The sequence below is a fragment of the Alosa alosa genome, chromosome 11, assembly GCF_017589495.1.
Source record: "Alosa alosa isolate M-15738 ecotype Scorff River chromosome 11, AALO_Geno_1.1, whole genome shotgun sequence".
Taxonomy (NCBI): Eukaryota; Metazoa; Chordata; class Actinopteri; order Clupeiformes; family Clupeidae; genus Alosa; species Alosa alosa.
The window spans coordinates 29,888,992-29,914,041 of NC_063199.1; the positions used below are offsets into that span (position 1 = coordinate 29,888,992).

Genomic DNA, 25,050 nt, shown 5'->3' on the forward strand with positions numbered 1-25,050 from the left:
TATTTTATGTTTTCATGCTATTTCAGTTGTTGTCTGTCTGGAAGGCCTAATCTAGCCTAGGCTACTGGAGAAAATGAGGTGATCGTAATATGAAGTAATCAGATAAATGTTTCACAGGCCTGTATCTCTAACGGAACTTAAGCAAATAATTCAACTGTCTGCAGGGCGTCTGCAGTTTATCATTGGGCAGCTACAGCAAAGCCATGTATGGTTATGAGGCGAAAGAGAGAGGCGGGGCTGCTTCAAATCGTCATCAGCGTGCACCACACCCGGAAATACACAGGCGCAAGTGACAATCTAGAACAGTCTAGTGAAATAACAATAACGGAGTAGTTTAGCATGGATTGCTAATATTTCCACGATCTTCCATACAGCTACACATTACATAGCCAAATAGTTTACATTCCCTTTGATCTTGTGAATAAGCTGAAACGAAAAGGTAAGTTATTTTAATAGCATACCATTCAAGTCAATGCATATTCATTGAAACCTTATCCGTTCATTCATCAACGTTTAACATTGTGCAGTAATGTTTTTGCTGTTATAGTGTGAATCTGTTATTGTAAAGAATGCCAGTTTCCTTCCTCATGTTTTCTATCGCCTATGGGCTACGGGAGTAGGGTAACAGTTACAGTGTCACAAGTTAGAAGACCTCAGAAACCAAGATTGTTAATCTAGTGGGGTATACCCTAGATGACCCAGGACGCGGCGGCTTTGAGGGAAGAAGGAAACAACCTCTTTAAAACGGGCGATTTTCAAGGAGCCCTGTGCTCTTATACCAAGGCACTGAAACTTACCGAGAGCAAGTCCGATAATGCCATCCTCTATCGCAACCGCTCCGCCTGTTACCTGAAGCTGGAAGACTATTCCAAGGCTGAGACGGATGCGTCAAAAGGTATGCATCTCTACAACCTTGGCGTTCCCTCTGTTTCCAGATATCTGCTCGAATGTAAGTAAAGTGAATAGAGTAATGAATAGGCCAAACATTGAAGAGTATACATGGTCTTTGTCCAGCTCTTGATACCGATCCAGGTGATGTCAAAGCAAGGTATCGTCGTGCGCAGGCACTACAGAACCTTAGCCGACTGGATCAGGCATTCCTGGACGCGCAGAAATGCGCACAGCTGGAGCCAAAAAACAAAGCATTCCAGGACCTCCTGCGTCAACTTGGCGCTCAGATCCAACAAAAGGTAATTGGCTTCAAAGAAAAAATCAGAATTAATCTTTGAATGACTAGTTCAGTTCTTGCTCTGTAAAACGGATGTTACACAGTGTTACTCTGCAAGAACATAGCCATGATGTGACTGCATTTCCATTGCCTATTCATTGTATTGAGTTGTATGTAGCTGAAGACTTTCTATCTACTCTTCTGGTCACTCCTTCAGGCGTCACAGCTCTCCTCCACAGATGCTCGTGTCCAGCAGATGTTCAAACTCCTGATTGACAGCTCGACATCACAGTCAGACAAACAGAAGGTAAAGGACATCACACACACACACACACACACACACACACACACACTGTGTGTAGCCATGCGTTACTATTGCGCACCCATCTCATTTCATCCTGTCTTTCTTTCCTCCACATGCAGGCAGCTCAGAACCTGGTGGTCCTCTCCCGTGAGGATGCAGGAGCCGAGCAGATTTTTCGCAATGATGGCGTGAAACTCCTCCAGAGGCTCCTTGAGTCCAAGCAGGAGGAAATTCTGTTGTCTGCCCTCAGAACGCTGGTCGGCTTGTGTACCGGACACCAGTCAAGGGTGAGTGGATTTCTTTCCCCACTGATAAACTAAATAACAGAGGTGATCAATATTTAATCATAGCAAACACACAAGCATGTCTTAACATAATACAGAAAAGAGTTGTGGAAACAATTGTGTCCTTGTTGACAGACCATGGCTATTGTGAATGAACTTGGCATGGAAAAGCTGTGTGCGGTCATGGGCTCTGGGGAGCAGGCCGTGTCCCTGGCAGCGTGCCACCTGCTCCAGGTTATGTTTGAGGCGCTCACCGAGGGCATGAAGAAGGACATCAGAGGGAAAGACGAGGCCATCCTGCCTGGTATGGAAGGACTTTGCTGACCGAATATTGTGCTGGTGTCCTGTAAGGAAGGGTTTTACTGGAGACTGTTCAGGCTAACACTTTATTTGGCACTTCCAAATGCAAGTCTTAGCTAGGGAACTCAGCCAGGTGAAGAGTCATTCATCTGATGCAGGGTGGGCTTTATACAAAAACACACAGAAGAGCATTGTTGAAGCACTTTTGTAAACTAATGTCTTATTATGCACTGAGTGACCTGGGCAGTGTATTTTCTTTAAAAGTAGAACATAAAGCTTTTGTTTGCTGTACTTCCTGCAGGAATCGGTAAAAATGTGTTGGTGGCCATGGACATTATGTTGCCCGTGTCACTGTGCATATTTGTATGTCTAACTGTGTGTGTGCTTGTGTCACAGAACCGTCTCGGGAGCTGCGTTCCATGATGCGGCACCTCCTGGACATGCTGCCCGCAGCTAGCGTGTCCGGACCCGGCCGAGACAGTGCCATCAACCTGCTGGTCAAGCAAGTTCCCCGCAAATCCCAGAAGAACCCAGACAACTCACTCACACTGTGGGTGACAGACCAGGGTAAGGGCCAGACTGACATACTGTGGCTTTTGCTTATTAAAACCATGTTGTTCAACAAGCTCAATCTGGACATCCTTCTTCCACGTTCAGGACTTAAGAACATTCTGGAAGTAGCAGGAACAGTGCCAGAGATCAACAACGGTCCCCCGCTGACAGACAACTCCCACATGAGCAGTTCAGTGCTACTCAACAAACTTTATGAGGACCTGAAGAGTGACGCTGAAAGGGAGAACTTCAGCCGCATCTGTGAAGAATACGTGAAGTGAGTTAAAGGCAATGTAACATTTTGAAAGGTGGAGCCATTGGCCCTCATTTACGAAACAAACGTACGACATAAAACAGGCGTAGGACAAGCATACGCTCATTTCCACGCAAAGCATGGCCTTTATCAATTTGAACGTGAGCAGTGGCTACGCACGGATCTCACATCAAGTCTCAACTTGTGTACACAAGTTTTTGTGGCAGCATAGCATGTTGCAGTAGTAAATCGGCAGAGGATTGGAAAGTTTTAGAGTTGAATACATGGAATATCTTGGACCTAAGACTTTTCCTGCACATGTGTAGCCTACTTTCAGTAATGTAGCCTGTTATGTTGACACATTTGATGGCTTAGGATAGCCATATGTGGAGAGAATTATTTTAGCTTTCCAACAGTCATAAATATTTTTCTCTGTGAAAATAAAGTCTGTTACACTTAAATCGCTAGCCTAGTTTCCCGGCTTTCTTGATGACACTTTTCTAGCTGTTAAAATTAACAAGGTTCCGCGATTTGCAATGTCAATGCAGCTATCTCCTGGTCAGAAATGTTTCTCTTTTCGACGTATTATGCACCTTTATGTCATAAATCCTATGGGCAAGGCGTAAATTAAATTGATATTTAAATTACGTTTTCTTTCAGCCACCACATTTACCAACACACATTCACTCTTACGCTGTAATTGGAGTGATGGGAACGTTTCATGAATCACATGAGCCTCCTGCACTCAAATCTGCGCTGGTTTCTACGCTCGGTTGATAAATGAGGGCCACTGTCTTTTAAGTGTATGTAGAACCACGGGCCGTGGTAGTGTAGTGGTTAAGGACATGGGCTAGCATGCAAGTCGCTTTGGATAACAGTGTCTGCTAAATAAATACATGTGAATGTAAATGTAGAAGAAGTAGATTGGTAGCATGGAAGGGATGAGACAATACTGTATGTCATATTGGTTGCTGATTATTGACGTACCATTTGATTGACAATTGACATTGACATTGTGCAAACTTTTTATTTTTTGCCAGTGTGGAGAAATGATCACTTATTGCAGCTTTTTAAATTAGTTTTCAGATTTACTGTAACAAACTGTGATACACTGTTATAGACAATAAAATACAGTATACAAAAACATACTCTAAGGTACAGTACCATAGTGACTTTACAATACAGTATATATGGTTTACTGTTTTAACCTTTATGATAATGAAAACTGTGATTTAAGTGATTTTGCCTTTTCTATATTGTCAGGAATCATTTTGAGCGCACAAGTCTGGAGTCAAAGCTACGGGCTATCCAGGCAGTGTCTGTGCTACTGCAGGGCCCCAGTGATGTTGGCAACCGCACGCTGGAGCTATCTGGCATGATGGACGCGGTCATCGCTCTTTGTGCCTCAAAGGACCTCGTCCACCAGCAGGTGGCAGTGGAGACCCTCATCCACGCAGCTGGCAAGGCTAAGAGGGCCTCGTTCATCACAGCGAACGGCGTGACACTCCTGAAGGACCTCTACAAGAACAGCGAGAACGACAGGATACGTGTCAGGGCACTGGTTGTGAGTCTCAGACCAAAGAGCTATTTAGTATGTACACCTGGATAGGATTTAAGAGTTCCATTCTGTCGTTGAGTCCTAAAAGTCTGTGTGTGTGTGTGTGTGTGTGTGTGTGTGTGTGTGTGTGTCTCAAAGGGATTGTGTAAACTGGGATCAGCAGGAGGCACCGATTTCAGCATGAAGCAATTTGCCGAAGGCTCCACATTAAAATTGGCCAAACAGTGCAGAAAGTAAGTCATTATTTATAGTTTTATAGTTTTTAGCGGCTTTAGTTGAGCTAGTTTTTGTTTCATTCCCATCAGAGCATGTCTAGCCTTTTGATAAGAAGAGCAATGTTTTCCTGCACCTCTTCTCACAGGTGGTTATGTAACGAGTCGCTACCGGCCACCTCACGGCGATGGGCCATCGAGGGCCTTGCGTATTTGACCTTTGACGCAGATGTGAAGGAGGACCTGGTGCAGGACAAGAACGCCCTACAAGCCATGTTCCACCTGGCTAAGGTATTCTGACCACCAGCCTTTGAATTCTAGAATCTAAACAAATGGTTCTCCATGGTTCCTGAATGCCTTCCGGTCAGCAGTAAATAAGTGCCCTGTCCTCTTTCCATCTCCGCAGTCTGAGGATAAGACTGTACTGTTCGCTATTGGCTCCACGCTGGTGAACTGCACCAACAGCTACGACGCGGACAAGCCTGACCCTCAGATGGTGGAGCTGGCCAAGTATGCCAAACAGCATGTGCCTGAAGAGCATCCGAAGGTACTGGCAGTTGTGATGTGTTTACTTTTGCAGGGCAGAACTTTTGCAACTAATCAGCTCAGAAGTCACTGTCTTAGAAACAGTCACCTTGAGCAAAAGTGGACCATGGGCCCTCCCCTTACCACATTTCACACATTTGTTGTTAAAGAGGGGTTCACCTACAACCAAGAGAAAAAAAACCTGGCTGTTCCCCCTGGTTTTCTGCTAGGGGTTGTATAGTGTTACAGGTTTAGTATGGCATTTAGTATGAACCATGTTTTCAGTCATTCTTGTGCCATAAGGTAATTGTGTGTGTGTGTGTGTGTGTGTGTGTGTGTGTGCGTGTGTGTGTGCGCGTGTGTGTGTGCGTGTGTGTGTGTGTGTGTGTGTGACAGGACACTCAATCTTATGTGGAGAAGAGGCTGGTGAAGCTGCTGGAGGCTGGGGTGGTGTCAGCATTGACGTGTATGGTCAAGCAGGAGAGCCCAGCCCTCACAGAGTCCTGCAGGGAATGCATCGCCAGGTATGACTTCAATCATCTCTGTCCACAAATACAGTAGATACAACATCCTGTAAATGTATGAGCATGTTCACATTATTTAGCATCCTTTTGGTTCTAACTTGATCTCTCCAGAAGCATGGTTTGATTTTCATCCAGAGTGTGACTAGTAGCCTTATCATAACTGTTAGTGATGTGCTTAGTGTTCCTTCTGGTTTGTAACATTCTAGGGTGTTCCTGGCGTTGGTGGAACGACAAGAGGACAGGGGAACAGTGGTAGCACAGGGGGGAGGAAAGGTCGGAGCATTTTCAAGCATTATCGATTCTCAACTTCAACCACATTACAATTACATACACCCAACTGGGCTACATATTGGTATTAATGGAAGTCCTTGCTCTATGGTTTCAGGCTCTGCTCCCACTTGTCACAGAAAGTACAGACAAGGGCAAGACCAAAGCAGCACAGGCACTGGCCAAAATCACCATCACGCACAACCCAGAGATCGCCTTCCCTGGAGAGAGAGTGAGTGGTCTGGTTCTTGGGTTTAGCTTTAAAGCAGTGGTCCCCAAACTACGGCCCGCCACCTCATTTTTGGTGGCCCCCCAAAACATGTCTGTGGTATATAGCATCTGGCCCGTACGGGAGTATGACATGTCAAACTATAACCTCCGTAATTTCCCCCATTCATTCTCTATGGCGAGGCTTAACAGTACACGTGTAATACTCTTTTTGTCCACTGGTGGTTGTTTTGGCGCTGTTTCGCGTTTAAACGGAATGAAATGTAGGCCTATACCTGCAAACAATGTAAGAGGCCTATGCTGACTGCATCAGTGCTCAAAGTATTCTAAAAGTTTATCAATTAATTGTTAATAACTAACTAACTTCTATTCAAGTCATATTTCTGGGACTTATTCACTCGTTCAAATGTTCATCCAAATTCACAATTCACAAAGTTCTCATCAGGTGAGTGAAAGTTAGAATGGTGGTCATTCCAGATGTTTTTGCCAGCATTTCATAAAACTCTCATAGTTTGAGAACTTTAAATTATTTGTAGGATATTGCTTGTTCACAACTTGAGCTGTGTATGCTAAGACACAGAGTTCAGAGTTCACACATTTTAAATAAAATATACTTTTGGGACTCCCTGCTAATACTTTTGGGAATGCTATAGTCTTTTTATTAGTATTATTTCATTTGAGCTACATTTTACATGGCATGATGGCAATATAAACACAGCTAACAATGGTATTAAATTGCAGTAGCCTATGATTAAATGTAATGGAATATTCAACTAAGGTAGACTGTTGTTGTTCACAGCACTAAGCTATTTATGTTTACTGATATACTCAGAGTCTCTGGCCCTCTCTTAGAGCCAGGCATAGTGAGCTGGCCCTCGGAAGAAAAAGTTTGGGGACCACTGCTTTAAAATAACAACACAGTGGGTTGAAGTGGCCAGTTGTATATGTTAGTATATTCTCATTCCGATACTACACATTTGTGGTGGTTAAGATGATGTCCTCCTCCCTTTACTGTAACGTTTGCCTAGAAAAGTGCTATATAAATGTAATGTGTTGTTGTTGGTAAAACAACTTTGTTTTAGATCTATGAAGTGGTCCGTCCTCTCGTCAGCCTGCTACAGCTGGAGTGCACTTCGTTGCAAAACTTTGAAGCACTGATGGCCCTCACCAACTTGGCTGGCATCAGCGAGAAACTCAGGTCAGTCAGCTCAGGGGAAAAACGTACTGTACACTACAAGTTCTCTGAACCAATCAATATGTTTACATGCTAGATCATTTAATTGACTACTAGACCATTTAATTGACCAGCTAATGAGCTGCTGCTGTCTTGAACAGGCAGAAGATCATTAAGGAGAAGGCTGTGCCAAAGGTGGAGGGCTTTATGTTTGAGGAGCACGACATGGTGCGTGCCGCAGCCACGGAGTGCATGTGCAACCTGGTCCTTAGCACAGAGGTGAGTCACCTGAATCACCTGGATGTCTTTGATACAGATGCATAGGTTCCAGGTTCAAACCCGACCCATGATCATTTCCTGATCCTACTTCATCTCTCTCTCCCACTCACTTCCTGTCACTCTTCACTGGCCTCTCCGAATGAAGGCAAAAATTACCCCAAAAATACTTTTAAAAAAGAAGCATGGGTTATACTTCCCATGTGAAAACAATATACTTCCTCTGATGCAATCACACAAAATATGTGGATATTTACGGTAGGTAGCAGTGTATGTAAAATTTTGTTTTTTTTTCCTGGAAGAAAGATGGGTAAAAAGCTCCGTTATCCCTGTGTCTGACCTCAGGTGCAGAAATTGTTCCTGGACACGGGGAGTGACCGACTGAAGCTGCTAGTGCTGTACTCTGGCGAGGATGACGAGAGGCTCCGCAAGGCAGCAGCTGGCACACTTGCCATGTTGACCGCACAGCAGCCTGACCTATGTGGCCGTATCCCTGACACGGTGAGATTTTGGCAGCCTACAGTGATATAGGGTTGAGCACATAGTATTGGGTATGTTTTGTATTAATAGCAAAGATATATGCCTCAGTATGGGAGAGGCAGCCTTTTGTACAATGCTGTTGTTTCAGTGCTTTCCACTACTGCAAAAGAGGCAGTGTATGAAGAAGTCAATTATGGACAAGTATGTACCCAAAATATGATTGATTCAAATCAGAAAGTTTTATCTCAAAGTTTCTCCTGTGTCCTTCGCTCTTTTAGACAAGCCATTGGCTCGAAATCATGCAGGCACTGTTGCTAAGCGACAGTCAGGACCTCCGTCACCGCGGCGCAGTGATCACGATGAATCTAATGGAGGCGCAGCGCGACCTGGCGGAGAAGTTTATTGAGAGCGAGGCTCTGGAGATCCTCTCTGTCATGGCCAAAGGGGACAACCCGGCACCCACCCCCGAGTCTCGTATCGCTCAGCAATGTCTTGACCTGGCCCTGGGCTACGGGCTGATCCAGGCGGGAGCCCAAGCAGGAGAGCCCAGGTCCGAGGCAGGAGAGCACAGGTCCGAGGCGTGACCATAGCTCTCATGAGATCTCCAATACAGCACATGGGGCCTTCAAGAGTCCACTAAGACATAAGACTTCAAGAAAAGTTGTCATTCTGTCTGGTCATGTGATGTTTTAGTAAGAGAGGCAGTTGAGTTATGTTTTGGCTCTGTGGTTCGTCACATCCCACTGAAGTAGGCAGCCAGTGCTCAAGAAAACTAGCATGGAAAGCTGCAGTGTTATCAATCCAGTTTGAAGTGAATTCTAAGAAATTATAAGCATCATGAACACTACAGTTGCTCCAATCCAAGCACACCCAATGTAGTGCAGAATAATGTGCTGCCACATTCCACACACACACAAAACGTTTCCATCTTATTTGTTTTATGTAATGACTGCATACTGCATAGTATTTAACACTTGCATTCCAAAAGCCTGGTTAATGTCTTAAACAGAAGAAATCGTGATGTTTTCATGTTCAATATTGGGTATGATTTGCATTATACAACAAGAGGGATTTCTTTTTTTATATATATCATCTGCACTGTTGAATTATGGTATGCTGTGCCTTTTTATATGAACACTAAATGTGTGTACCGTACACCAATGCTTTCTTTATGTATAAATTAATATTTTTACATGGACTACCGCGCAATAAAGAAAATATGTATTATTTGAGTGCTGGAAACCACTAATTTCAATCAAAAGTAAAATCCCATCAGTGCACGCTAAAGTACTACAACAGCAATTTGACAACTCCGATTTCAGTTTCTGCGCATGCTCATAACTCAAACTTGCAATGGCGCCCCCCACAAGTAGTTAAGCATGCTGTGTTGTACTGCGTAGAGTCTTTGAGGATGATGAAGACACGTCTTTGAAAGTGTTTTCTTTGGCTGGACATTAACATTAATCGTAAGAGGCTTGCACCTAACGATACCTACCCGACAATGATAGCAGGTTAACGTTAACCCTGGCTGCCTGCGCTAGCATGTAGCAGCTACCACGATCAAATGAGTTGGTTTGGCTTTGGTTTTAACGGCTTTGGGCAAATTGTGCCATTCGGTAAAGCGGGTTGTGGGACACCTGGCGAGAAGCAAGTTAAAATAGCTGTTCCTGCCGTTGTAAAAAACTCAAATGACAGTCCAGTCAGACTTGTATCAGAGACCAAACATGCGAAGGAACCTGAGGCTTGGAACATGCAGGTTATTGCGTGCTGGAGTCGCACGGCCTCCTTTTCTGGGAAAGGTAAGTTTGGCTTATTGAGTTGACAGTTGCAATGCGACAACTGACTCCTCTGATAAAGAGTAAACAGTGGCCATATGGCGAGTTACACGCAGATTATGACACATTGGAAAAACCTTTAATAAGTTTATTATTTTCTAGTGCCACATTTTCGTGTATTGTCTTGGGGAAACATTACCTAACAGGGTTGACCTCAGTTCTCAGTTCAGTTGACCTTCTTTCTCAGGTGAAGGACAGGTGCATCTGACAGGATTCACTGATGGTTCATCAGACAGCCGAAAAAGCATCAGCGGGAGCGGTGGGTGTGTGGATGCCTGGGTCACTGAGAGATACCTGACTCTTCGCTTCACAGACAGAGTCGAGTGTTGGACTTGTGATGGAGCAGACATGGAGCTTGTTTTGAAGTCAGAACAGGATTCATCAGACAGAAAGACAGGTGATGCAACCTAGTTCTATCAGAATAAGTAGTGGAAGTGGAAGTGGAAGCCAATCAATACACTCACCTTCAAAATGAAAACATGTTTGAAATGTCTCTTTGGCAACATTCTCCCGCAATACTCTCCAGCAGACTTAGTCTTTGTAGTTAAAACTGGCACATTCACAGCTAACTTACTTCACCACCACCTCTGCTGAGCTAAGAAACCTTGGTATCATGGTTGACTCTACCCTCTCCTTTGACTCACATCAAAAACATCACCAAAACCGTTTTCTTTCACCTGAAGCTCATCCCTCTCTAACCCCATCTCCCGCTGAGACAGTCACTCATGCTTTCATCGCTTCCAGGTTAGATTACTGCAATGCCCTACGCACTGGCATCTCATCCAAAAGATTAAACAGCCCACAATATATTCAAAACTCTGCTGCTAGGGTGCTCAGCCATAGGCCATGGGATCACATCACCTCCATCCTCCACCAATTACACTGGCTCCCAGTTCAATACCGCATCCAATCCAAAATTATTCTCCTTGTACACAAATCTCTCCACAATCTGGCCCCTCCCTACCCATCAAATTTCCTAACCCCATACACACCGCCTTGTATTCTACGCTCCACAGATGCCCATCTCCTATCCCCATAGGCTTTGCTCTATGGGTGACAGGACCTTCATTCAGCGTGGCAGGCCCTAAACTCTGGAGTGCCCTGCCATTAGCACTGTGCAGCTGTACAACATGTCCCACCTTAAAAACCATGCTTAGAACACATCTGTTCAGAACAGCTTTCCCCTCCGCCTCCTTATCCCATTCCACAGCCTCAAAACTGTTTTTTATCCTGTTTCTTTATTTTGTCTTCTTTTTATTTTATTTCTCACAATGTCTTCTTTCCACTGTGCCCTGTATTCTTGTTCTCTGGTGTGCATTATCATCTGTCTGTGCCTCAGTTTGTAGTGTATAGCGTCTTGAACTTTTATTTGTACAGTGTCCTCTGTGTTTGTAATTTCTGTCTGTTTGTAATGTATAACATCCATAACCTTTTAATTGTACAGTTTCTTTGGGTGACTTGAAAAGCGCTTTTAAATGTTATTATTATTATAATTATTAATAATATTATTATTATTATTATTATTATTATAAGTAGTAGTAGTAGTCCTTTACCCAAGAGCACTTTCTGTAACATTACAAGTACACGCAACCAGATTGTCCATCACAAGTTTGCTCAATCTGCAGGTCATCCTGCCCCGCTTCCACTTGTTCCAGAGGGGTACATTGCCTCGGAACCCCCTCTTTTCCGTCCGTTGTCTCCTCAGCTCCGTGCTGAGAGGCTGGCTCTGGGCACAGCCCATGCCCTCCTCCTGTGCGCTGGTGGCACCATATACACCTGGGGTAGTGGAAGGTGAGACTGCATGCCTGTATATAAAGTCTCTTACTCATCTCTGTTGTACATTATGTGCTAGGGTGATTATAGGAGAATTCCGGCCAGCATGAACATGGCCCCAGAGTGTAGCACTGTAGCTGCCTGGCTACTCTAGCTGATGGCTGCAGTAACTCAACACCTAGCTTTTCTTTCTTTTTTCTTTTTTTTTCGTACCGGCAGTACTCGGTGACCTCGAGAAAAAGAGATCTATGTGAAAAATGGAATTTTTCAAGTGTCAGCTATCTAACCTATTGGGGTAAAAGGAGAGAGGAGTCCCCAGTCACCCCATTAACCTGGGTTTCTGGGGCATTAACCCAGAAAATAATAAACATATTTCTCAGTGATCCAAATTATATTTGTAAAACATATATACTTTAAAATCCATAGAAATAATGGCAACAAGATGTCTCTAAACAAGGGGGTAAGCAGGGGCCTATTGCACAAAAGCAGAATTAAGACATCCGGGATAAGTTACTGAGCTGCGCTCAATGAATCCAAAACAAGAGCGTACAGGTTTAATTGGTTGCACAACGAGCAAGCCAGGAGGAGCAGACATGGATTCATCAAGCCAGGTGAAACCTATCCTGGATAAGTTGGCAGCCACGGCTCCCTCAAATAGACCAAGGCCACCGATCACAGATTCACTGATTCACCATGGCAACTAGAGCGGCTTCATTGCTTCTTCTACGGTGTGAAGTAGGTAGCGGTAGCCTTTTCACACCAGCAACAAACAGCAACACCTCTGTTTAGGAGAATATTGCAACTAGTGCCGCGACCACCACGCGCAGAATGGTTAGGCACTCCTGTGATGTCACATTGTCGCATGACAGGTCGGGAATGGCGAGTATGTAAAAGTTATTTAATGATTACAAATGTTTAAACTAGATGTACCGCATAGCGGTACAAAATATGACCGCCGCTCAGTCCTGTACATCCGTTCCGCACATCCAAATCACACTTCAATTTGTCTCCATATTTTACTCCATCCACCACTCTGAAACGAAATGCTGTTTTACATCTAACCAGTGGTGCAAATAACTGACATGTCCAAATGGGCCTTGATGAAATGCGTCGCTAGACTGTTCATACACATTTTAACGGGCCAAAGTTGAAGAGCTTTTGTCCGTTATTGTTAGTGCAAATATAGGCTGATTCATGTTCCCTTGCATTGTTTAACTGAGGTCCATGGCTAGTCTGGCTTTCATCCGACCAAGCTCAATCTTTTAAGAAATCAAAAAATAAATAGCAGGCAGATCAGGCTGGGTTTACCCAGCCTAGTCCATAGGCACCGATATTGTTTAATTTTCCGATTGAGATATACACACTCTGGCTATTCTAAATGCAAAATGCATCAGGGAGTTATGACAAAACGGTAACTAACAAACTAGATCCTAATAGAAAGCTGTTAGCTTCCCTAAGCTACAGGTAGGATTATAAGGTAGGCCTATTTACAACATAAATTGTCAATAGGCTATGCTGGCTACACAAATAAAATCTCCTTTTGAAACCAATGGCTTACGCCTTACAGTATCAAGCCGGACTTAAACTGTCATATCGCGTGGCGAAAAGTTGTAATAACATTCACGCAGCTCCATGAGTCAAGGAAGCGTGAATGAAGTAGCCACTTCTAAATGGGACCCACTACACAGTAGCTTAAGGTGTTTTGCTAAAGCAGCCATAATGAAATGAAGGTGTCATTGTTTGGATACTTCACACACACGTGCTTTTTAATTTCACAGACTACAACTACCAAGCTGTAATCAAAGCACATCGATTCCCCTCTCACACCCTGCACGCACTTAAAACAAAATAAACAGGCGCCTCAGTCTCACGCATGTATAGGCAAAACTGTATCAGACCGGTGTAACGTTGGTAAATCTTCCATTGCACAGAATGATTTTGTAGCACGATGCAATAAATGACAGTCGAAAGATACAAACAGTGCTGCTATACATTTTGCTTGGTATAACCGCATTTAAAGTTTTCTACAAATGCAATAAATCAAATGCCTCCATCACTCAACCAACGCTTAACGGTAACATTACCTAGGTCCTTATTGATATTACAAGATTTACGTGCCTGCAGTAAAAACCAAGCATGTCCGATAAACATCCTCAGATTTATTTCGCTTCAAGAAGAAATGGGAATTACACTTCATGTGAACATCGCCCTATCCTTATTAGATGTCTGGGCTGCGGTAAATTACAGTCCTTGTATGAGGCGTCCATTGTTTTTCCAACCCACTTTTAACTTCCAACAAAATTACGCCTCACTGCAACGATCGCCATCTAGTGGACAAGCGACTACTTCTACGCCAATGCTGAAAATGCAGCCATGATGATGATGATGAATATTTATTTTGACTTTCTTTTTAATCCTACTGAATTTGTAATTATGTATCGGCCGCTCTAATACCCGATGGGATGTGGGTGCCTGTGTGTGTGCATGTGCATATGTTTGCACCGCCATTTACAGGCCAATGAGTGTACAGTCACTAAATGTACACATAACCTAATTTTTTAGACCCCCATGGATGAAATTCTACGAAACTTGGCATACCCCCGAGAATGCCAGGTCAATCATACACATAAAATTTGGTGCAGTTCTGAACATCTTAACTGAAGATGGGGGCGATTAAAGCAGAATAATATTGCATTTTCATTTTGCGAGGGGTGGGGTGCAAATCACAAATGAGTGATTATGAGCCAGGTTGATGTGGGCCCCTTGAGACCAACATACCATAAAAAGATTCTTCATCCCTCAGTGCCACGGTTCAGGTAGTTATTTAGGAAAAACTGTTTTTTTTTGGCGGTTCAGGGGCCCAGCACGGGGTTGGTGGTGGTCCCAGGGGACTAAAATGAAATTTTTCCGTAAAAAAGTCTAGTGGGCTACATACCCACCAAATTTCATGTACCCGGTGGTTCGTGTCCCGGTATCAATGACCAAAAATTCAGGGAGTAGATGACGGAAAATTCTTGAATTGTGTGCATGTGTGCGTGTACAAATTTATGTTTATGTGTGTGGGGGTGTGTGTGTGTGTGTGTATGTGCGTGCTTGTGTGTTTGAAAAAGAAAAAAAAAAAAAATCTGACTAAACCTATATGACCGCCGCTTCGCTGCGCGGCGGTCATAATAATGACAGTGGGTCTAGGTCAGGGGTGGGCAACTAATTTCCCCAAGGGGCCACATGACAAACTGGGACTGTTGAGGAGGGCCGGACCCAAAATACCGAACTCAAGTCTGAACTCAATTCTGTCCAATTCTATTCTGTTCTTGTATAACATTAAGTAAATCATATGGTTTTGTTTACTACTCATAAGAACAGATGAAAATGTGAGGGAGACAAAGGAAAAACAGCAATAGGCTATTTAATCTATGTCCTATTTAATCCTCATTCTCGAAAATGATTTTTTGACATTGACATTTTTATTTATTTTTTTCAGTTTTCAAAGACTGATATAAAAAAGTACTACAATATCTATATAATTAGGCTAGGCCATGAAAATGTGAAGGAGTCAGTACATTTCATCCAGCCACCATTTCATCAACACTCAGCAATATTTAATATTTAATCATTAAATCATTACCATCATTAAATTAACTCTATGCAGAATTAGACTATGAAAACGTGGAGCAGACAATAGTAGGCTGTCATTAGTTAATCAACATGCACAAAGAAAACTATTTTAAAAATGTAGGCTATGTTTTTGCTTTAACTTAATGCACAAAACTGTGATGCGCCCTGTGTGTTGAGCCAGCTGCTTCAAGCAACCTGTGGGTAGTAGCATCATACTACAGTAGTTCGCTAACATAAGCTTTGCAAATAAACTCAGACATATTTTGGTTACAATGACGAGGTTATCCGAATGTAAACTATCTATCTGCCAGTAACGTTTTGAAATTAACACTTCGTATCGCCAACAGACATAAGCGGCGCAGACATAAGACACACAAAACTTTGAAAGGTTTACGCTGACTTAAAGGCAACTGCATTGTGTCGACGCAGAAGCATAAATTCTATTCACCAGCACATCAGTGAGGGTGTTTACATCGTATGCATCCACGCACAAATGTATGGGCGTACAAATAGCAATCGCTTTCAAAATAAAAGCAACGATATTGATTTGCGTGCATTATCTCTATGCTAGGCTCTTGACTATTGTTCTTTCACGGACCTTACGCGGGCCGGTCAGGTAAAAAGCCCACGGGCCGTATGTTGCCCATGTATGGTCTAGGTATATGTGATGACAATGTGTAGTGGGCAGTGGAATAACTATTGGTTTCCGTTTGTGGTGACTGCTGACTGAGATAAGGGATGAGATTAAATAGATCCTGGAATTTAGCCTGGTCTGGAGCAGGCTAGCTTCACAGAATAAATCGCCATGGTAACTTATACCATAACATATCCTGCTGCCCCCTATCCCGCTTTTGTGCAACTGGATCACGGATAATTTGAGCCAGGATAACCAAGATATCCCGGCTTAATCCCTTATCCTAGTTTTGTGCAATAGGCCCCAGGAATAAAGTAACAGAAATAAAATAAAAACAACAAATAAAAACAACAACAATGATGACCCATATAGCCAAGCATACATAGACATTAAAGTAAACCGCAAAATCAGTTGCAAGATCAGTAACCTCAGGCTGTTAAAGAAATAAGCATGATGAATACAGAGGGATCAAGACCAGACTTTCACAACAGACTAAAAAAACTATTTCTAATCATGAAGCAATCTAGAGGATTTCTATTTTATGCATATTTAAAGAATTGTGCATGGACAACATGTCTTTTCCTCTTGTGTTGGAAAATTGTCATCCATAGGAATAGAGACATATTCTCTTTGTCTCTGTCTTGACTGTGCCTTTGCCTTCACATTTCCTGTTTCACAGACCTTTTTCAAGAAAGCCTCACAGCGGGAAATATTGTGAATTTCATATAGAAGGCTCTCGCTGAGCTGATAAGTGTTGTCCTGACTAAAGTTTCTCAGATCTTTATGTTGTGTCACATAGACTTTACGAATTCTCCCATTTGAATTCAAGCCAATAATAAGGCGATCAGTGTTACTTCCATCTATGCCGTGTGTGAACTTCTTTGTTACATAGTAAGGTAGTTGGTTTGCTCCTGTTGACCCTAAGTTACCCACTTCATAGTATGGGCTGATCTGAACGGGTAGAAGTCGACCATCTTGATTATCAATTCTGTTTTTGAATTGATGGAAGCCAAAGTACCCATCCTTTGGATTGTATATCATGACAATCTGGTTGTTGTTGTCAAACGAAATATATTCTGTAGCAAACCAGAACAACAGCTCTAACCCATGTCTGGGACTTGGCTGACCAAATGTCTCGGAACGACTCAGGTCCTCAATGTCTTCCAGGAGTTTAATTGTCGGCATGACCCCCTCTAGCTGGAAAAAATATGTAATTTGTGTTGAATCTCAGAAGAAGACATATAATTCACCTTGATAATTTTTAACTTTTGAAATCATATTATTTTATGTACTGTAACTAAACAGTTTTAAATTACTGCATTGCATAACCACAAAATAGCAGCTCTTAACATGCCATAATCAGAAACATTGTCCTTATATTCTCTTGGAAGTCTCCCGCAAACTGACAGGATAATTACCCAATTATTATTATGATTGGAAGGTCTTCTATCTGTTTCATGTTAAATTCAACTGTCTGAATTTTGTTCAGATGTCCCTTTAAACTACCTCACAATACTTTCTAGTCAATTATTTGTTCATTCAATGGAAAAACAAAACACATACCTTCAGCTGTTTGCCGAGTTAGTCTAACTGACAATCTCTGTGTAGGCTATCTTTTTGTGAAGCTTTCATTTCTCAAGAAATTGAAACCTACATGAGAAAGTGAAACTTAACTTTACTGAATCGTAACTCCCCCTATTACCGTCGGTCCCGTATTTCCACCGTCTTGCGTGTATGTGTCACTTAATATCCATTTCTATACAAACCAATCAGATAATTTAGGCAGTAAATGCTCCCGTTAATAACCAAACCAGATTTTGTTCAAATCTACACACCTATGGCTACTGAAAAATCTAAGGTTCATTTATCAAATGTTATTTTGAAGTGTTAAAAAACATCGTTGTTTTAGAATTTCTGAACAAAAGTGGTGATAATTGGGGGTGTTACTAGGGGGCATAGGTAGGCTAACTGGGTGCGTAGCACATAGCTAGACCTTGGGCAGAAAAAGGAAGATATTTCATACCAATATACCAAAATGTTTAAGCCTATAGGCTACCCATTTTGTGATGTTTCCTTAATAGGCTGTGACGTAATGACAAATGAGGAATTAGACTAATAGTGGACAAATAACATGGTAACCTGATTAATCAGTATGTTTGTTCACAACACAAGGACTGTGAAGATTAGCTTACAGAAGTTACAGAATAGGACCTTTAGTATTTCTGATGTATTTATAAGTTGCTTTGGACAAAAGCTTCTGCTAAATACAATAACCATAACCCTGCTCTATGACTTGAAGATACCAAAGAGCGAGGCTCAGTAGCATGTAAGTCAAGGAACAGTCCTCGCACACAAAATGGTAGGGACCGCTCTAACGAAACTCACTGGCAGCATTCACAAACCAACATACATTTCAAGAGGGGTCTGAAGGCATATCTGTTCAACATGCACTTAGTTTATTAAGCGTTTCTTATGCGTTATGATTTGTATATTATAGGATTTATTTATTTTCATTAGGCTATTGATTTAATTGACATTGTTTTATTATTGGTATTCTCCTTAATGTAGTCCTACTTACTTTTTTAGTCGTTTATTGTTAAATTTAACTTTGTATTGTTGTTATTTGTATGTTGCTTTGGACAAAAGCGTCTGCTAAGTACCATAACCATAATCATATGCTTCATGCAGCCATGGTCAGCTGGGCCACGGCACTCTGGTTGCAGAGGAAGAGCCGCGGGTGGTGGAGGCGCTGTGGGGTCTCCCTGTGTGTGTGGTGGCAGCAGGAGGATGGCACTCTGCATGCATCAGCGGTGAGAGAACCCGCATGGATATAGTATGCATCTGTTGTCAGCAACCGTACGTAAAATGTGCAGAAAAAAAAGTAAAATGTTTTATATATATATATAAATCAAATATCGAATTCAATTATACTTCTTCTTTCTGAAGAGTGTGGCTCTGTCCTAGTCATTTTGTTTGTTTCCAAAAGTCAGGACTGTGCTCGAAAACTGAATTGTGATTTGAAAACTGCATTTTACTGTGAATACACACACTGTATGATCAGATCGTGTGGGGAATTTAGTTAAGTTGGGCAAAAAGTCCAATGGATCATACTCAAGGAGTGCGCCTTTAAATGAGATCTGAAGTGGAGTATATTTTCTGACCAAACGGATCTATGTGTTCTGCGTGTACTGGTGCCAGAGGGCGGAGATTTGTACATGTGGGGCTGGAACGAGAGTGGCCAGCTAGGTCTCCCGTCCCGCCGCTGCAGGGAAGAGGCTGAACAAAACAAAGGTTAGTCCTACACTGATAAGACGCCCTCTGTGCCAATCACCGTAAGGAAATAAACACTGATGTAATGCAGCATGATGTCATTTGTTCTAACAACTTCCTTCAATCATGCTGTACTACAGCTACAGCCAAATACCACAACTTTCTTGCTTCTTTTTATATAGGCCCATAGAAAATAAATAGTTATAAGAATTGGCAATGACCAAGTTATGTAACATGTACCAGCATCTATTTTTGTTTTACTGTGTCTGTGAATATTATTAATAATTTATTAATATATTTAATGGAGAAGACTGTTGTTTCCATCAGAAACTGTGCAGTCCGAAAGTGAACAGGAGGAGACGGTGGAGGACGTGTTCATCTCCATCCAAGCCTTTCCTGCCCTGCTGGACATTCCACATGTTTCAGAAGTCAGCAGTGTTAGCTGTGGGTCCCGCCACACAGCTGCAGTCAGTTGTAAGGTCACAGTAAATATCTTGCATATAGTTATGTTAAGAGCACTTGTATTTGTATTAAGTCTTATGTTTTTTTGTAGGTCAAGGGGATCTGTATACCTGGGGATGGGGTAAGTTGAGAAGCTGTATGATATGGCTGAATAATTACTGTTGTTGGGAGTACATGTGGTGCATGTTACAGATATGATTTACACCATTCTCTGGTGTGTCTACATTGTAAGATTACAGTCTTGCATATTAAATGTGCAGATGCTTTCTTTCTGTACAATAAATATGTATTTACTATATTCGAAATTACAGCATGTCATTAACATGATTTCATATTCTTTCATATTTAGGTGACTATGGACAGTTGGGGCATGAGAATCTATGCAGCTCAGATCAACCTTCCCTTGTGGACTTTTTCCCAAGACATGGACTGCATGTGGAAGATGTGAAATGCGGGCCATGGAACACATTTGTGTCTGCAACTCAAGCAAACCCTGCAGGATCACATGCGGATAACTAAGCAGCTATATGTAAACAGGTGGATTGACAATCACTACATGAAATCAATGAACATGGTTGTAAATATTCTTAGTACATTTTATTTACAGTGTAGAATGTTGTTTTATTGCACAAAGATTTAACAAAGATTACACATACAAATTTAAAAATGCCCCTGTACAGACCCGTGATAGAAAACATCAAACAGAAAATTTGTTCAAAGGCAGCATCATGTTTATAACTGTTTGAAAGGATAAAATGCTGGTGTTCTCTGTGAAAATTGTGGACCCATTCCAAATCCTTACATCCAAATCCATATAATTTACAACACAATCTTGAAAGAACTGTAAAAAAATAAACAATAATACATTTCAGAATATATAAAAGTTGACAATAAATACAGGTAATCTATAACCTGTGCCATCCTACCTGACAAAGTCCGGAGACCTTGAGATGACATGCTGGAATTCAGAGAGGTTCACCGTGCCATCTTTATCAATGTCCGACTCTTCCAGAATCTACAAAAGCACAATGAAACCCAGTCAAAAGAGTACAGGTTACACAGAGAAAACTCTCAAACTCTGTTTTACAGCTTTGAGACTGTAGAGGGGCCAGAGACTATTGTCATTTTGTACTTTATGTACTTAAACAGGGACAGTGCACAAAAAAAACATTAAATGATGCAGACTGCAGATAATTACATTGGTTATTAGCTGTCTCATCTCCTCTTGGGTGAGCCGTGTATCATCGGTGTCACCCGTCAGACAGTTCACCAGTTTTTCCAAGTCCCCTCCATCTAGTGTCCCATCATCATCAAAATCTGTACCCAGAAAATGTTTAATGAGATTTTATTTATACTCTATTCAGGTGTAAGTAACTTGCAAAGTGAGATAGATGCAGGGATTAAAGTTCTAAGGCACTGTGCTTGCTTTTAGACACGGGCCAGGCCGTTCAATATTTGAAAATTGATCATTATATATACATAATGACTTCAAAGGTTTCTGATAACTTAGACAGAGAAATGTTCCTTGCTCTAAGCCCAATGAGATATGTACTCGCCAAAAATACGGAAGGCGTAGTGGGATTTGATTTCCAAGGTTGCCGAGTCACTGAAAGCACTCAAGAGATCCAGGAAGTCCTCAAAGGTGAGACTTCCATCTTTTACCTCAGATGTGGAGAAGACATGACAAATCCTTTTCCGGAAAGGATTTGACTGCAGAACAAATAACCCATGTAGATAGATAGTCAACAGTTATGGAGATAATAAATTTAGCTTATAAGGAAGAGGTCTTAATATCCTGCCATAAATGTCACCTTGAGTTCTGGCAATGCCAGTATTTTATCCATGGGCACCCTGGTGGGGGGATTTCGCTCATCTTTTGTGAGTTCGTTGAATCTTTTGTGAGCACTATAGGAACATACAATGAATATCAATTCGTTTAACATTGTGACTTGAGTAAGCAGCAATGTTGATTTATTTTAGGTGGACTATTATGTTTATATGATATGATAAGTATTCTAACACTTAACTTTTCCTTAACCTCATGTTGCTTAAGTCGGGCAAAGTACTATCTTACCAGGAAGTCGGCTCTATTTTACTACTGGACTCATTTTACCACAGGCTTGCTGTGCCTATTACTATGCACATAGCTGATTTGTAAGGCTGGAAATACTATGCCCTGAAGGAGGTCTGCATGCCGCTACGCGTGGGCATTTTTAACAGGTTTTAACATGTAGGGCATGTCATTTTTGTAATAAAGACATCTTAATTAAGGAGTGCCTTGGTCATCATAAAGTTCTTTCTCTATTTTCTAGCTACTACATATGTGTGGTTTATCTTCCAAATAATGGGGCAAAATACGATTGAACTTGTACTTACAGTAAAATTTCTTGTTTTGATAGAAAAGTAAGCTCCTGTGAAAAAATAAAAAAAACAGACATTTGCATCAATCGAGCCATGAAAAAGCCTTTGAGCTACGCATTTCCCAGGTCAAGTTCCTGTTATCAGTCCACGTCAAGTAATTTCAACAACAACTTGTTGCACTGACACTGACAGTTAAAAACAAACACATGACAGGTGCTGGAGTTACCTTTACCTTTACAATCGTCTATCTATCCTGACATTAAACTTTGACTGAAAACTTTAACGTTATCCGTATAGACCGTATAATAATGCTTTATGCAGGCTAATGGCGAGGTAACGCACAAAGCTAGCTAGGAAACAACTTTAGCCATCCTCCCGTTTTCCACAGACATTGTAAAAACAAATGTTGGTACACATCTGTTTTTTTCTTTTTCAGCTACTGGACAAATACCCCTTTGACCACCTCACAATTTAGTTGTGGAAAGTTAACTTAGCTGGCTAGGCTATGCTGCTTCGGCTCAGCAGTTTAGCTTCTAACTTCACTGAAGGCTGGCTGAACTTTTAGGAACAAGCGTAACGCCAGATAACCAAGTTGTCCATAAAAAAACTGAGTGCGTTTTCTCATTTGAAGTGTAGTTGGGCTCACCTGGTATTCTGCGAGCTGTTCCTTCGGCAACTGACTTGCTGATCCTCCCATATCTAAAAATAAGTTAAGTTCAGCTGATCTTTCTTTTAGATACAAGTTCGGTTTGTTTGGGTTGCACGCAGAACTAAGTTGTCACTTCCCCTTCCTGTAACTGCGTAATGGTACCTATGGAAACTACATTTGCATATGATCCAAAGTTCTCTGGTCCAATAACCTTTGGAGCGAAAAAATACCTTCCTTTTTTCCCGGAACGGATCAGGTGCAAAATGCCAAATACTTTCAGTTCAATGCCGCAAAGATGGGAAACATGAGATTGTTGTGCACGTATAATGACGTTAGGACATACAGATAAAGTGCTGTCATTGTTACTATATAAATAAATATTTTCAGAACGATTCCCATGAGTTCCGCCCATTCATATTGTAATATTAAGGCCACTTTTTTTTCCTCCAAAATTAGAACAGATTGTTAAAGCCATTTAAACTTCCGGGTTTTCCCGAGGCACGTTCGACAGATAGGTGCCAGCAGTCAACTACCCATCTGTCCTTTGTCATCGGTCATTTTGTGATTTGCTAGATCAAGGAAAATATACATGTAATGCCAAACGAGACGTGACACCTGGGTGCAACTGTAATAAATAATGAAGGTATGTCTCCCACTGTTTGTTACACGTCTGCTATTTCATCTGTTGTGCTAATGCTAGTATCTCGAGTCGTCAGCAAAACATTGCTATGCCTGGTTAGTCTTGTTATGCTCAACCAAATACGACGAGTGTTTTGCGGTATTTTCAAAACATGTACTTTGTCTCTCTTAGGATGGACATTAAAGAAACAGTCAAGATCGCTCTGAAGAAGTACGACGTTGGGGACGTGTTTTCCTATTTGCCAGTCATGCAAAAAGCCTCAGTACTTATTCCAGTGTTCGTAAGAGGAGGGGAGCTACACGTATTGATGACTTTACGTTCACCTCATGTCAGTAGGCCTATTCTTTAATGTCACTGTTGTTCTGTAATATACTTTTCTAAATTAAACAGAGACCAGACCTGAACCACAATCTAAATGTTTTGGACTTGACAAGACGTCATTTAAACCCCATAAGTGTTGGCCCTTGCGAAGTAGGCTACATTTCCACATAGAATACAAATAACTAACATTTTTATACATGTTTTTGCAGCTCAAAAGCAATGCTGGAGAAGTGTGTTTTCCGGGTGGAAAGTCTGACCCTGAGGATCAAGATGAGGTGGACACAGCCTTGAGGGAAGCTAAAGAGGAAATAGGCCTTCCTCCTGAACAGGTGGAGGTGGTCTGTAAACTCTTCCCCATCATTAACAAGGTACATAATTTCCACTTGTCTTGTTGTGTTTTAATCAATTAGTCAATGAATAATTATACAGCAACTTTTGTGTGGAGTAGCAATGTAAAGTGCTTGACTATAATGCACCAATGTATGATATCATACAAAAGAAAGAACAATAATATGTTCACTGATGCGTTATCAATTGCAGTTTTCTTAAAGAAACCACACACAAACCAAGTATTATGAAAAAAAAGATTCACAATTATGATGCTTTTGGGAAGGCTTTCGCTGTATTTCATTAGGCACTTTGTCTTTCTGTGTTAATGAAAAGAAGTCACTTACAATGTACAGATGAGAAATATCATCTTTGGACGTCCTTACAAATTACATATTTTTTCCAACAAAAAGAAAGCTATATACTACTCAAGTAGTTCTCAAACACTGTCAATGTTTACATATGTCTTACATATTTTCCCTTATTGAAATAGCGCGGCCTGTTGGTAACACCAGTGGTGGGCTTCATTGAGGAGTCATTTGTGGCCCAGGCAAACCCAGCGGAAGTGAGTGAGGTGTTCACTGTGCCTCTGGACTTCTTCAGACAGAAGGCAGCGCACTCTGTTTACCCTGTTCCCAGGATCCCGGAACCTCTCCACAGCTTCTTCTACTCAGACCCCAGCTCAGGGAAGCAGCAACACATTTGGGGACTCACAGCAATGCTGGCCATCCTTGTGGCTGTACTGGCCACTCAGAAGATGCCTGAGTTCAATGTTGGTTTCGACCTGGATAATCCGTTAGCATTTTTCCAACACAACATTGATTTGCGCATAAGCAAACTCTGATAGTCATTCTGAGATTACTGTATCATGTCTACCAATATGTTATTTGTACAGCCTTTGTAAATAAAACAACTATACTTTTTACAGAACATATCCCTGTATTTTGGGTTTTTGTGATGTTTTCAACTATGCAAATGTTTTCAAATGAGAAGCTGGCCTCTGACCAATTCCAACGTCAACCAATAGAGGTCAGTAATGCATTTGACAGCGAGATACG

At 41.7% G+C, this 25,050-nt stretch overlaps 4 protein-coding genes across 5 annotated transcripts; 3 read left to right on the forward strand and 1 right to left on the reverse strand.

The window, feature by feature from the left end:
• Positions 1 to 269: 269 nt before the first annotated feature.
• Positions 270 to 9,332, forward strand: unc45a (unc-45 myosin chaperone A). Its single transcript, XM_048258020.1, has 19 exons — positions 270 to 439; positions 694 to 895; positions 1,015 to 1,190; positions 1,386 to 1,475; positions 1,592 to 1,759; positions 1,892 to 2,060; positions 2,453 to 2,623; positions 2,714 to 2,885; positions 4,125 to 4,425; positions 4,558 to 4,652; positions 4,781 to 4,922; positions 5,038 to 5,178; positions 5,553 to 5,680; positions 5,887 to 5,953; positions 6,066 to 6,179; positions 7,258 to 7,373; positions 7,511 to 7,628; positions 7,971 to 8,126; positions 8,384 to 9,332. Exons 2-19 carry the CDS (start codon positions 694 to 696, stop codon positions 8,687 to 8,689), a joined length of 2,832 nt encoding a protein of 943 aa, XP_048113977.1. The 5' UTR covers positions 270 to 439; the 3' UTR covers positions 8,690 to 9,332.
• Positions 9,333 to 9,452: 120 nt separating this feature from the next.
• LOC125303469 (RCC1 domain-containing protein 1-like) lies at positions 9,453 to 21,012 on the forward strand. 2 transcript variants are annotated; one of them, XM_048257233.1, is made up of 8 exons: positions 9,453 to 9,904; positions 10,128 to 10,337; positions 11,566 to 11,731; positions 18,651 to 18,772; positions 19,161 to 19,253; positions 19,560 to 19,706; positions 19,786 to 19,815; positions 20,044 to 21,012. In XM_048257233.1, exons 1-8 carry the CDS (start codon positions 9,670 to 9,672, stop codon positions 20,211 to 20,213), a joined length of 1,173 nt encoding a protein of 390 aa, XP_048113190.1. In that variant the 5' UTR covers positions 9,453 to 9,669; the 3' UTR covers positions 20,214 to 21,012. The 2 variants fall into 2 exon arrangements, with proteins under 2 accessions (XP_048113190.1, XP_048113191.1); XM_048257234.1 differs by having other exon boundaries at positions 11,596 to 11,731.
• LOC125303471 (calcium and integrin-binding protein 1-like) lies at positions 20,277 to 22,852 on the reverse strand. The gene is made up of 7 exons (XM_048257236.1): positions 22,702 to 22,852; positions 22,071 to 22,105; positions 21,506 to 21,599; positions 21,251 to 21,404; positions 20,893 to 21,011; positions 20,621 to 20,709; positions 20,277 to 20,535 (listed from the first exon to the last, which is right to left on the reverse strand). The coding sequence occupies exons 1-7, from the start codon at positions 22,750 to 22,752 to the stop codon at positions 20,514 to 20,516; spliced, it is 564 nt and encodes a 187-aa protein (XP_048113193.1). The 5' UTR covers positions 22,753 to 22,852; the 3' UTR covers positions 20,277 to 20,513.
• A 243-nt stretch (positions 22,853 to 23,095) lies between these two features.
• Positions 23,096 to 24,922, forward strand: nudt7 (nudix (nucleoside diphosphate linked moiety X)-type motif 7). Its single transcript, XM_048257235.1, has 4 exons — positions 23,096 to 23,347; positions 23,516 to 23,672; positions 23,875 to 24,033; positions 24,486 to 24,922. Exons 2-4 carry the CDS (start codon positions 23,517 to 23,519, stop codon positions 24,834 to 24,836), a joined length of 666 nt encoding a protein of 221 aa, XP_048113192.1. The 5' UTR covers positions 23,096 to 23,347; position 23,516; the 3' UTR covers positions 24,837 to 24,922.
• The last annotated feature ends 128 nt before the right edge of the window (positions 24,923 to 25,050 follow it).

What these genes read in the sequence shown, in the direction of transcription:
- nudt7 (XM_048257235.1), top strand. Translation starts at nt 23,517, where the DNA reads ATGGACATTAAAGAAACAGTCAAGATCGCTCTGAAGAAGTACGACGTT. An exon ending in TGACTTTACGTTCACCTCAT is followed by an intron (nt 23,673 to 23,874) that starts GTCAGTAGGCCT and finishes ATGTTTTTGCAG; the next exon opens with CTCAAAAGCAATGCTGGAGA. An exon ending in TCTTCCCCATCATTAACAAG is followed by an intron (nt 24,034 to 24,485) that starts GTACATAATTTC and finishes TTATTGAAATAG; the next exon opens with CGCGGCCTGTTGGTAACACC.
- unc45a (XM_048258020.1), top strand. Translation starts at nt 694, where the DNA reads ATGACCCAGGACGCGGCGGCTTTGAGGGAAGAAGGAAACAACCTCTTT. An exon ending in GTACCGGACACCAGTCAAGG is followed by an intron (nt 1,760 to 1,891) that starts GTGAGTGGATTT and finishes CCTTGTTGACAG; the next exon opens with ACCATGGCTATTGTGAATGA. An exon ending in AGACGAGGCCATCCTGCCTG is followed by an intron (nt 2,061 to 2,452) that starts GTATGGAAGGAC and finishes CTTGTGTCACAG; the next exon opens with AACCGTCTCGGGAGCTGCGT.
- LOC125303471 (XM_048257236.1), bottom strand. Translation starts at nt 22,752, where the DNA reads ATGGGAGGATCAGCAAGTCAGTTGCCGAAGGAACAGCTCGCAGAATAC. An exon ending in AACAGCTCGCAGAATACCAG is followed by an intron (nt 22,106 to 22,701) that starts GTGAGCCCAACT and finishes ATTTTTTCACAG; the next exon opens with GAGCTTACTTTTCTATCAAA. An exon ending in CTACGCCTTCCGTATTTTTG is followed by an intron (nt 21,012 to 21,250) that starts GCGAGTACATAT and finishes TTCTGGGTACAG; the next exon opens with ATTTTGATGATGATGGGACA.
- LOC125303469 (XM_048257233.1), top strand. Translation starts at nt 9,670, where the DNA reads ATGAGTTGGTTTGGCTTTGGTTTTAACGGCTTTGGGCAAATTGTGCCA. An exon ending in GCACTCTGCATGCATCAGCG is followed by an intron (nt 18,773 to 19,160) that starts GTGAGAGAACCC and finishes TACTGGTGCCAG; the next exon opens with AGGGCGGAGATTTGTACATG. An exon ending in AGAGGCTGAACAAAACAAAG is followed by an intron (nt 19,254 to 19,559) that starts GTTAGTCCTACA and finishes TGTTTCCATCAG; the next exon opens with AAACTGTGCAGTCCGAAAGT.